This window comes from Atractosteus spatula, chromosome 8 (genome assembly GCF_055471065.1).
Source record: "Atractosteus spatula isolate fAtrSpa1 chromosome 8, fAtrSpa1.hap1, whole genome shotgun sequence".
Taxonomy (NCBI): Eukaryota; Metazoa; Chordata; class Actinopteri; order Semionotiformes; family Lepisosteidae; genus Atractosteus; species Atractosteus spatula.
The window spans coordinates 50273762-50286894 of NC_142713.1; the positions used below are offsets into that span (position 1 = coordinate 50273762).

The 13133-nt window shown below is 38.7% G+C and overlaps 1 protein-coding gene across 2 annotated transcripts in view; it reads left to right on the forward strand.

Annotated features, from left to right (window-relative positions):
- The window catches only part of exoc4 (exocyst complex component 4), a 217901-nt gene that overhangs the window by 15267 nt on the left and 189501 nt on the right, over positions 1-13133 (forward strand). For both annotated transcript variants that reach the window (XM_088923436.1, XM_088923437.1), the window contains exons 4-6: positions 381-586; positions 6490-6599; positions 8978-9221. In XM_088923436.1, coding sequence (XP_088779562.1) covers positions 381-586; positions 6490-6599; positions 8978-9221 — 560 coding nt within the window. The remainder of the gene's footprint in view (positions 1-380; positions 587-6489; positions 6600-8977; positions 9222-13133) is intronic.

Below are 13133 nucleotides of genomic sequence, written 5' to 3' on the forward strand. Positions count from 1 at the left end.
TTCGAAAGCAAAGGGCAGAAGACCCTCTCTACTTTCGCCAGACATGAATTAATCTAAAGGAAGTCTTTGGACAGTGGGAGGGAACCCCTGCAAACATGGAGAGAACATACAAACTCCACACAGGTAGCACCCCAGTGATTGAACCCAGGGCTCCGGGCAGCAATACTAACCACTGCGCCCCTGTCCTGCCCCACAATTTACAGCCTTGATCTCTAATACTTTTACCATTGTGAGTATAGTGTCATGTTACATGTTAGCACTGGAATACAGTATATCTCCCAGGTTAAAGTGCAAGAAGATGTGTGTTTTCCTAGTATAAGCGCCTTACGCTCAGCTGTCTTGCAGTGTTCTTGATCCTTCCCCCTGGCGTGTCATGGCAGGTCTCTGCTGTGGAGTCCTTGGAGGGACCTCTCCTGCAGGTGGAAGGCCTCAGCGACCTGCGTCTGGAGCTGCACAGCAAGAAGCTCAACATGCACCTGGTTCTCATCGATGAGCTGCACAGGCACCTGTACATCAAGTCCACCAGCCGGGTGGGCGGCAAGAACAAGAACAAGGACAAGGACAAGGACAAGGGAAGGTCAGGAAGGTAAGGAGCTTGCTCCGCATTAGAATACTACTACTAATAATAATTGCTTACCCATATATAGCGCTATTCTGGACACTCAACTCAAAGCGCTTTACAGGTAATGGAGACTTCCCTCCACCATCACCAATGTGCTGCCCCACCTGCATGATGCGACGGCAGCCATAGTGCGCCAGAACGCTCACCACACATCAGCTATCAGTGGGGAGGAGAGCAGACTAATGAACCAGTTCATAGATGGGGATTATTAGGAGGCCATGATTGATTGGCCAGAACGCCAGGGTCACACCCCTACTCTTTTTGAGAAATGTCCTGGGATTTTTAATGACCACAGAGAGTCAGGACCTAGGGGTTTACGTCTCATCCAAAGGACGGCGCCTTTTTACAGTATAGTGTCCCTGTCTCTATACTGGGGCATTAGGACCCACACAGACTGCAGGGTAAGCGCCCCCTACTGGCCCCACTAACACCTCTTCCAGCAGTAAACTTAGTTTTTCCCAGGAGGTCTCCCATCCAGGTACTGACCAGGCTCACACCTGCTTAGCTGCAGTGGGCTGCCAGTTGTGAGCTGCAGAATGATATAGCTACTGGTTATGTTTTATTTGATCCATGACGGAATGGAAAACATACTCTCTCCGCAGACTCTTCCACTTCCTGATCTCATTGGGAATTACCCATTACCCAAGACTTTTTGATCCTTACTTCCGTTTCAGGTTTGCATTGTTTCCATAGCTTCCAGATTTAAGCAAGAAGAACAATAATAAAATCCTGTTGAAATAACAGCTGCTGCTTCATTTCTCCTTACAGAAGTATTCTCAGTTATTTTAAAGAGAATCTGCTTGAAGAACAGATTCATCTGGCTCACAGATCAAAGTCACGAAAGTGGTGGTCCAAATGGTGTAATACATCAAATATAAGGAGAAAAAAAACACTTTACAAAATGATTTAGAAAAAATCAAGTTAATGAAAATAATTAAAAAGATGCATAACAAGGAAATGAAACTAAGAGAGCAGTATAAATGAATATTGCTATTTAGTCTAAAATAAATGTATTACATATGCATAGTGAATAATGTATTGTAGTATTGCAACAGCACAGGAACAGTAAATGATGAAGCATAGTGTCAGAGAGATAATAAAGGGAATGTTTTGGAGGGTGACAGAAAAATGGTCAATACATTAAATGGGTATTTCAACCAGGTGTTGAGTAAAAAACAAATTAACATGCCTCAGGCTGAACAACGACAAAGTTCTGTAATTTGGTCTGTAAATAATATTGCATTAAAGAGGTAGAAATGTAAACAGGCATTGGGAACACTTAAAAATAGGATGTTTTTGTGCCTGATGGCAATCTACCACTTGTGCTTAAGAAAACAAGGTGTTATTAATTTAGGTAATTGCCTCTGGATATCTCTTCCACAAGTCATTTCATACAACTTATCACTTCTTTCAAGAAAAGCCTCGATATCAACTCTGACAACAGAGCTTTGTTGCAGCAACTCCCACAACACTTTGTGTGCAGAAGTGCCTCCGGTATTGGAATAGAGAACTGTTACCAGGGCACACAAATGAAAGCTAAGAGGAAGTGCATTTAAAACTGAAAACAGGAGGAACTTCTTTCCACAAAGAATTGTGCAGGTCTGGAACCAACTACCTAGCATTGTTGTTGAAGCTGATGCTCTGGGTTCTTACGAGAAACAGCTGAGCTCCTTAGATCATTTAGTTACTAGCAACCAATCAAGCTAGACGGTCCAAATGACCTCTCTCATTTTTAATCTATGTTCTTATTCTTATAGTCAATGAGTTAGTTGGAGAGAGAGATATTTTATGTGACGATTGTTCCAGATAGCTGTGACTCTATAAATCCATCCAATTATGTAAATGGCATAGGTTCATTCAAATGGAAATAGGCATGCATGCTATACTGTAGAACTTCAATGCACTTTAGCCTGAACATTTTTCAGTTGTCAAAAATTGTGTTTTGCAGTTCTGTTAAACTTACTCCACTTTCCATGTTATGGATAGCAAGACTATTTCCATTTTAATGTGTCTTCTGATGTGTTTAGCATTGCCATTAATAATGTGCTTGTTGCATAAAAAATAGGGCTAATAACTTCTGTGGTTTGGCATTTTAAATAAGGCATCTGGATTCTATTACCTGCAGTGTTTAAACCCAAATGACATGCAATTAGGCACAATAATGCTTTACTTTAAGCCATTTAGAAGTGATGACTCGTGCCCTTTACCCCATATTACAGAAGAAAGATACTTCAGTCAGGGAAAACAAAGAAATAATGGATGGTTTATGGTGCTTTATATGACAAGAAGCTCACAGTTTAGAAAGTATTAGCTTCTAAAGGAATATTGCGTGACCTGCTGTTTTAAAATCAGTCAGATTGTTATTTTTTCACATTTATGTTTATATAATGCAAGTCAGTGACCTATCTTGTTGAAGTATCTTGTTTGTGTTATTCTCATAATTATTCTTACAGAATAATAAGTACAGAACTAGTTTTAGATAAATGATGCTTGCTACAGTATGTTCAAAAGGTTAGAAAAAGGGTTTCTTTTACAAAACCAAGCACTATATTACTTTGACTAGCTTTCTGTTGTGTTCACTTTGTAGTTTTTTAAATTCTTATGACAAAAGTCTTTAAAATAGCAACTGATATTAGTTGCTAGCTGCTAGTGATAGTGTTGTATTATAAGGTCTATACTTATAATAAATGTAAATGTACGGTTACATAAAACAATCAAACGATGAATAAAAAAAATGAAAATGGAGCTAAATACTTCAACCTAGATCCTCCTAATACTGTGCTTAGACATTCTTTGCTTTGTAATAACCTTGGTTCTAAACACAAATGCATTTTATACCATCTCTAATTTTAGCTGTCTCCATCTTTAAATTAAACAACCTGTGCTGTCCAAGCTCTAAGTCAAAGAACTAACTGAAGCCCTTGGTCCCTTCTTTTCTGTATCCCTAACCTTAGCTCAATTCTAACCTTATCTGGACTTGAAAATTATGGTTGCTGCTGGGAGAGGTTTTGGTGGGACCAGTAAGGGGTGCTCACCTTTCAGTCTGTGTGGGTCCTAACACTTCAGTATCGTGATGGGGACACTGTAGTGTAAAAAAAGTGCCATCCTTTGGATGAGATGTAAAACTGAAGTCCTGACTCTCAAAATCATAAAAAATCCCAGGGAGTTTCTTGAAAAGAGTAAAGGTGTTACCCCAGTGTCCTGGCCCAATTTCCCATTGGCCATTTCAATCATGGCCACCTAATAATTCCCATCTATGAATTGGCTTCATCACTCTGTTTTCGCACTAATAGCTATGTGAGGTGAGTGGACTGGTGCACTTTGGCTGCTGTTGCATCACTGAGGTGGCGGCTACACATGGGTGGTGATGGAGGGGAGTCCTCATTACCTGAAAAGCACTGTGAGTGGAGTGTCCAGAAACAAATGCTATATAAGCCTAAGGAATTATTATTAGTATTAACCCTTGCCTTGGTATTAATTTTAACTTTAGATTTTGCACAGATCTTTTCTCAGACAGTGTTTTAGTTTGGTTTGACCTTTGCTTTTCCTTGGAAAGGCGGTGTGAGATCAAGCTTTGTCCCTTTCACTACAGTTTATAGCCTTGTTCCTGGACGATCCCTGTTTTTTGTTTCTACAGGCTACCAGAAGCAAAAGCCTGATTGCTGCTCTAAACCAAGAAATAATCCCCTTCAGTCATGTTGACCAAACTCTTCACATCATCACCCCTTAATCCAGGATTATCAGTTTGTAGTCTAGCTACTGTTTTTTTTAAGAGCTATTCTTTACAGAGTGAAAGTTTAGTTATATTTTCCCCTTGTAAAATTATATATCTGTACCAGTTAATGTGTTTGAGAATGCCTTGGTTTAAAGTAGATCTTTTAACCTCTGTGCAAGGAATGCATCCCTTTTCCCACAGGCTATCTTACTCTTTTAAATATTAGTGTGCAATCAAAGGTACTGTACATGAATTAATATGCTTCTCCTGTTAGTAAAGTCTTAGGCATGTGTTCACATCGAGGTCATTCATAAGCAGACCTTACCACAGGTAGTGACTGATAGTTTGTATGCTTGCTGGGTGTTTAAATTCATATTTATTTTTAAACTGGTATTTGTCTGAAGAGATCAGCTTTCCATTGGGCCACTTTCTGAGCTCTCTTTGCCCTTTCTCCAACAAACATGTACAGGTCATTGCATAATACTGGGTGGGGCCTAGGCAGAACTGATCACAGCAGGAGCAGTTTTGCGCAGCTTTATCCAGGGTGCAGAAGCTGTAGAGATAAAGGTCTCTGTAGATGTGGCTGTTATAGACGAGTGACTGAAGTGTTTTAATTGATGTTTTAAGCCATTTTATGTTTCCTTTATGCATTTTCTCAACTGGACTCTTCATAGAGCTAGTATCTTAGCTGAAGATAACAGATGTATTTGATATGTTTTGATTTGTTTTTTGGATGAGTATCTAAAATGATTTCCTGCTATAGTAAAGATGAATATTTTTTTAAGCTGCGTACATTGTGTTTCTTAAACTTTTATTATTTATTGTACAATAACTCATCCTAGCAAGTCATAGTAAAGATTCGTAGGTAAATTGACTGAATTCAGGCAGGGGATGCCAAAATGACTTTTCACAAATTATTGAAGGCTGTGATGTCTATTTACAGCTTCTATTGAGTGCAGTTCTGTTGTTCCCTCTCTTTTATTGGATTAACGTCTTGTGGTTTGTCATGTCCGTAATTAATTATGGATTTCAATCGTTTTGATTGCTTCAGAATTCACATTTAGTTATATAAGATGTTTTACCAGGACAGAGTTTCTAAAGGACCTAATAAACCTTAAAAATGAGAGGGGGCCACTCAGTCTGTTTAGCTTATTTGGTTTGTAGGTGCAACATTGCTTTCATAATGCCATGTTATACAATTCAGTAAAGCAAAGCAATAGTAAAAACGTATACACATGATACACATGAATAAACGTTAACACAATCAAAGATCATTCAAACATAGAGTGTAAAAATAAGCTTTAGACAGGATTTAAAAATGCTGGCTAACATGACATCAGGACAGACATCAACTGATTCAAGCAATGTTGTGATGATGGAAAAAGACAACTTCACAGCATTGTGAACGTGTACGTCAAATACAGGATTTCTTCGTAGACTGATTCCAGCATCATCAATAGTCAGCTAGACCTGACACAGTTGTAGAGTTGATAAGGAGTGCCACTCACCATAGCTTTGGTCTTGTCAGGGTTCACATGTAAAACATTTTGTTGCATCCATTTTTTAGCATCATCTAAGCAGTGTGACAAGGCAGATAGTGCTTGATTAATGCAATGCTGTGTAGAAACATAAATTTAAACCTAATACCATGTATGCAGACCTATTGCATCCAATACTCAGTTTTATTGTGATGCAATTTCTTTACATTTGTTTTCATTGATGAAGTACATTGTATGCAAGTATACATCAATCAAATTATTTTCTTTCCTTTTGGATAAACATCTTTAATTGATTTACTAGAAAATTTCAACAGCTTGTACCTTTTCTTACATTCAGAAGAAAATACCCATTCCCCTTCCTTTAAATCAGTGTCACAATATTTAAGTTACGTGCATACACCCAGGGTTTATTTTAAAGGAAATCTACTTTTCCATCTAACGTATCGTGTGGTGTTCTGGAATGAAATGCTGGCATGCATCATTCAAAGGAAGTTGTTCTCATACAGTATATTCGCTGTAAGAGTTTCATGTCATTGGTAACATCATCTCTGTCCGAAATAACCCCCAAATACTCCAATTCTCATAACCTAATATCTTTTGGATTTAGAAGAATTGTATGGTCCTAATCCTTTTTATTTTTGTTTCAAATAAAGTTCATCTGCAAAGGAAACCTCTCCAGTCCCCTTGATTGAAGTCAGCAACTTATCTACTCCACGGAAGTTCATGGAGCCCTCTCAGTACGCCACTCCTGGGAGTTCTAGTAGTAAGTAATCGGCATCTCCAAACAAGCTGTTTCTTCTTTGACGTGGGGAGTACGAGGCAAAAATGTCAGTGCGGTGTCAGGAGACCCAAGATGTTTTCCAACCTTGTGTGCTTCACACTTGGATAGTTTGTAACTGGAAGGTTATTTTTTCTGCATTCCTTAGGTTTGGCCTTGAATATAATTCAATCTTGCACATGAATAAATAGATAATGTACCCATCTAAAGAGAGCAACTTGTAACTGATTGCTCAAATTGGGGTGCACAATAGGTTCTTGACTTATCTCAGGAACCCACCCATTTCTGACCATACCTGTGGTAGAAATACATTTAATGCATTTTGTTTTCAAATGAACAGTGAAAATAAATATTTTGAGTCATTTTTATAATGGGCACCTCTTTTGTACTCTGATGGGAGCTGTAGTAATGAAATCATGAGTGTAGGTTTTGCAGAAATCATTACCGGCATCAACATGTTATTAAGATCAGTGTGAGGTCACAACATAACTGGTGCCTAATGTGGTGTTTTGCCTTTCAGTGCAGATAATGGTGTTAAAAATGCAAATAGGAATATATATACACTGTAGATTTACTAGAATCTGTTCTTCTGCTGCTTCTTTTCTATTGCTGACAGCAGACATAATAGCAAGTCTTTAAATATAATTGCAGGCCAAACCAAACAGCCATCAATTCAAAGGAAGTATCACCTGTCTGCTGAAACATTTTCTGTGTTTTACATCTGCAAATGTACCACACTTTAGATTTTGCAAAGTGTAGCAAGATTTCATAACAAACCAGCCCCACTGAATATTTAAGAAATAAATAAAATATTTTTTTCTTAAAAGTGCTACATAAAAATCATCATTTAGGATGATCTGTCACCTTCTGATCCCCATTTTGAAATCCTCACAGATTTTCCCTTTAAGTGGTTAGATTCCCCCTAATTTTCTTTTTATGAGGAATTTACTAAAACAGGTAAAAACTGCTTTCATTTACACTGAGTGCTAAAGTAATTACCTTGCTAATAGCTGTTTTGCCACCATTACCTAAAAAATGGCAATTAGTATTTGCTTGGTCTAAATGTATTGCAATAACAATACGTTTTTTTTATTGGCAAGCTTCCTTCTTTGTAAATGCAGATAGGTTTAATGGCCTGCACATGCCTAATTTGTTGTTGTTGGTAATTGTAGTAATTATTTTGCAAACTACAGTTGAAATACTGAAGTCCATTAACTTATTATAAACATTAGCTCTTCTATAGTTTTGCTGTCTCAGGAAATTAAAATCCAGATCAAATACCGAATTTAATAATATTATGAATAATGTTGTTCCAGGGAAATATGAAATTAGCCCTTTTGTTGTCCATCACTCAGGATGAAATACATGATGAACACGGAGATAGCATCATTTATAAACTGAAAACAAAACAGTGAAACGCTGACTGCAAACCATTTAACCTCCAGGCTAAACTGTCATGTTAATTAGCCACCTTTTGTATCCTGTTATTGCAGTTTTCTGAATCGTTTTGAAAAGCGGTCATAGTTTCAGTCTGCTAGGCTTTGACAGAAAATGCAGGTGGGGAAGTTGAAATATTCCCATTCTGTCCGATTAATTCAGTGTTGATTGTACTGACCATTGTCCATATAATAAGGGCAGGGCCTCAGAAGCAGGATGGGTGACCTCCCAGGAAACCTAAGTTGCTGTGGTAACAGGTGGGACTCTTCCTGCTGGACCAGAATGGAAGATGTTCTCATATATGCCCTGTGAGACTTTAATTTCATTGATAACATCATCTGTGTCTGAACCCCCATATACTCATATTCTTAGAACCTGATATATTTTGTATTTAGAAGAATCTTGTGACTCAGGACATCCAAAGTAAAGCCCCACTGTGATGACCATGGACACTGTGCTAGCTGTAGGGGCAATCCCTCAGACGAAACGCTGGCTTGAGGTCCTGATTTGGTCATTTAAGATGGATTGGCACTTTTCAGATGAGTTATCCACAGTATCCTGTCGGAATGGCACTGTGGGCTTGCACAATCTGGCCTACCTAAAGCTCCCCCTGATTTGAATTGGTCAAGCAGTTTCTCACTTCCCCTCCTGATGGGTTGTGTTGTGAAGCTGTTGGCCTGTAATGGCTACCGCACCTCACCCTGCTGGGTGCTGCACTTCAGACGTGGATGAAGTGGGACCTCCCCTATGTGTGAAACACTTTGAGGTGAAAAGCTGTATATACAGTAGAATATAAGGAATGATCGGGAGCACTGTATTGCCAATTAGAATTTAAACTTTCTGAGTAAACTTTCTTAACATCACAATGGTCTTTACTGTCAGAGAAGTTTCTGTAGATGAGATGGTGGAACTGCCTGTTTTTGTAGTTCGAGAGCTAAATCTCCAGGAGGTGAAGGAGGACCTGGATGTGGACCCAGAGGAGAACAGTGGCGTGTTCATGGGAGTCCTCATCAAGGGTTTGGCCAAGCTGAAGAAGATTCCTGAGACCATAAAGGCGATCACAGACCGCCTGGAGCCAGAGCTGAAGCAGATTGTCAAGAGGTCCACCACTCAGATAGGAGACCATGCCTACCAGAGAGGAGAGAGTCTCTCACAGGAGAATCAGCCCAGGTCAGTCTCGGGAAAATGTGGCTCGATGGCTTCTGTCAAAGCTGTAAAATAGTAGCAAAAGCTGTTATGCTACTATTGCTGTATAAACCCCGGTTCTGTTACAATATTATAAATATATATGCGCTTTTATCCAAACATACTCCACCTCACTAACTTGACTCAGTCCCCCAAAATAAACCAAACTTCCCCCCAAAAAAAGTCTTCCACAAACTATCTTACTACTGTCACACTGCCCAATTTACATGAAATAAAAATAACAAATTCAATACAAAAGAGAGAAGGAGAAAATCAAACACAAAAGGCTCTGTGAACATGTCAAGAAAACATCAGAGTTTAGTCCCTTCATGAGCAGTCAAACCACAGGACAAAAACCTGTGTGAGCGAGTGTGAGGCTACTTCAGGATGGTTTGACAGATCTTATGTAAGATCGCTTTATTGGTTATATACAATTTCTTGTATAAGGAATTTGTTTTTTTCACATACCCCAACTTGCTCTCCATGAGACACACATAAACACAGATAGGGAGAGAAGCTTGGGGTTAGAGCGCAGGGTCAGCCATTTACAAGGCGTCCCTGGAGCAGTTGGGGTTAAGGGCCTTGCTCAAGGGCCCAGCGGAATAGGATTCCCGATGCGAACCAGCAACCTTCCAGCCACAGGCGCAGATCCTTAGCCACAGAGCCACTGCACCGCCCAGGGAAATGTAGGGAAAGGCCAGATCCTCCCATTCAGAGACAACATCAAGACCATGCCTCTTCTCACTCAGGTGAGAACATTTAAAAAAAAATCAGAGAAAACGATAAGCAAAACAGGTTCATAACATCTATCTTCTAAGAAAAGGATACATTTGTGAAGCCTTTCTTTCATCAGAATGAATTGAGCATTTTTTAGGAATTGGATCTTATGTGATCGTGCCTTACTTTGTGAAATGAGCATTCATGTACACAGCTTGGCTTCAAATTCCACTTAAATGAGATGCATTTTAAAACATCTTATAAATGATCATTTTAACACATATCATCCATTTAGGTTTTTAAGTAAAAAAAATATTTAAATAAAGAATGATAGTCACAGCACATACAGAGTGTAGTTACTAGCAGGACAAAAGCAAGACAATTATTTTTTATTTTTGTGCATTGCATTTATAATCCCCCTGTATTGAATATGTTACAATCTCTCAGTGGCAATGAATATATAAATTCACAAAGTGGGTGTTAAAATCGTTCATACTCTTCAGCATTTTATGTGAGGCTTGAATGCTGAGAAAACAAATGAATACAAAACTAGAACACAAAAATAATGGTGATCTGCAGATATAGATTATTTGGGTGTCCAGCTGTTCCTTTGTAGTATCTTTGGACTTTAAGGAAAAAATCAGACTGCTGTTCCCCATGATCCAAATTTAGCATTGAGTAGACTAGACTTTTTTACAGAATGAGCTGTGAAGGCAGGTGAAAGGCTGTCTTTCCGCACTTCAGTTTGCTCTTGGTATATATGGGTACAAGATGGCTCAGTGTGAAATAGCTCCAGATAAAGGTGGGTTTAATGAAAGTGCATTTGCTTGCTCATCTGAAGGTGGGAGACTGTTGCTACGGAAACCACTGCAGAAACAGAAATCCAGTCTGGCATCATACTCATAAAAAAGTATGGCATATGAAGTATGCATAATTGAGGTGCAAGACACTAGTTATCTGTGGTTACATGTAAGCACTCTGACACTTGAAACACAAATTCAGGATGAATTAGATTATGCTCTCTAGGTTTCAGAACTTATGTCATCAGATCATTTGTATAAAAACCACCTGACAAAGTTTAAAAGTCAAATATGTTTTGAGTCTCATGATGCATTCAAGTCCGATAGCTCTGCATGAGTGTTATGTTGTATGCGTGCATATGGCATGGCAGAGACTGGTAAATACCTTTTCATTTAATCTTGAATGTGATTTTATGTGCCGGTGATTGACATTAATGAATGGGTCTACCAACATATCCTACAGGTACTTAATTGGGTTAAGATCTGACTCTATGACAGGCTGAACATTTGGAGTGACCTTTAGCATGAGGGAATGAGCTTTTTTGTGTTGGGAAATTAAGGTATTCTGTTGATGTAAGTGTTTATGCAACTATTATGCCATACAGCTTTCAAGATATTGACCTCCTCTGTCGTGACAGGATGTTTTCTGAAGTTGGCATTAATGGCCTCACTTGTCATTGCACTGTCGCCACCTAAACCTCATTCAGGCACCTTGGCGTACTTTGTTTTCTCTCTGTGCAGTATTTTACCAATATCAAGGGGGTTTTCCTCAGTGTTGATGAGTATCAGATGCATTTTCCCTGTTTCACTGATCTCTGCCAGTGCCATGACATGAAACGTGTTTGTTTTATGTTATGGTAGAGAGCTGGCTCATCATGTGAGCTGGAAAGAAATGAGTGGAGTAGCTTCCATTCTGAAAAGTAGAACAAAAGAAGATAGAAACAGCATTCAGCATGTGGAGTCATCCTCGGGTGTTCAGGAGACCACATTTGAAAGGGGCTCAACTGCAGAAACATTAGTATTCCTTTTTCATTTATCAGTGTGTAATGAGCCTCTTTCTGTTTCATGTGTGCACATCACATTGGCATTTAGAAATTCTTAAGAACACATTACCTGCCATGCATGTGGTGTCATATTTTATTTTCATTTCATTCTTAGCAGTGAGGATGTGTAAATGAACAGTGGCTTTTGACATTGTTTAAAGGAATATCATGCTCTCTCATAACGCAATACAAATTGATAGGTTGGCATTTTATATTTAATCGACAATGTGATTTAAAGGTCTTATTGCCTATATTTCTTTCACATATTTTTGACGATGTGTTTAATTTGTCAATGGCATTCTCTTTTCTGTTTAGGTGTAAAAGTAGTGGTTATCTAAAACACTTTTACTCTGGCCGTTTCCTTGTAACATCTTTGGTTTAAAAAATATTTGACAAATAAGTAGACTTTAAGCATTGATTTTATGAAGTTTCAAAGGATTATTCCTGCTTCATTTGCAGTTTAGCCTTTTGCAGTAAAAGAGGCATGGGGGAAACTTCAGTTATGTATGCTACCGAGATTCACCTTCTGTGCCAGGGAATTCATAAGTTCTGATTTATTGAAGATCAGCAGTTTAAGCCCATTTTGGGTCAGAGCAGCACAATCCTGCAGCATGTCCTAACCGTTGTGCCTGAAATAATTCAGAACTTGACATGTTAAAATGCTGATGTTATTTAGTCTTTGCTTCTTTGTTGCAGGTTTCCCTTTTTGCTGTGGAGTACTGCCACCACCCCAAAGATTATACTTAATGAAATGTTTTCCTTGTTTTTAACTTTCTGTTCCATGGTTGTTATAAGGGTAATGGAGGCTAATGGCTTTGCAGCAGCAGTTATGTGGTGTATAATAAAATCTGTAAAATTAGAGCAGCAATTACGTTGCTTTTAGGGCAAAATGTGTCGTCTTTGAGAATAAGCTTTTACAGATTTCTCGATGCCTTTATCTATAGTATCACAGTTTCTAATTGGAATTTGTATGTGTCAGCATCCATTAACACTGAGGCAAGTAGTGAGTTTCTGCAGGGTCCTTTTTTAGTGTCTTACTGCTGGAAACTTAATGAGATAAACACATTTTCTATAACTGTGCCTTTGAGTTAAGCTTTATATAGCTTGCACTCTACTATGATTAAGGTGGCATGGTGGTGCAGTGGTTAGCATTACTGCTTCGAATCACTGGCAGCCTGGATTTCAATCCCAGATCTGGGGTGTTATCGCTTTCTGCGTGGACTTTGTCTAGTCTCCCAGTGTTTACTCTAGGTGCTCCAGTTTCCTCCCACAATTCAAAAACTGTAGTTATACCTTTATAGAGGTGTTGTAATATGCTGTAACAACATTCATGCTAC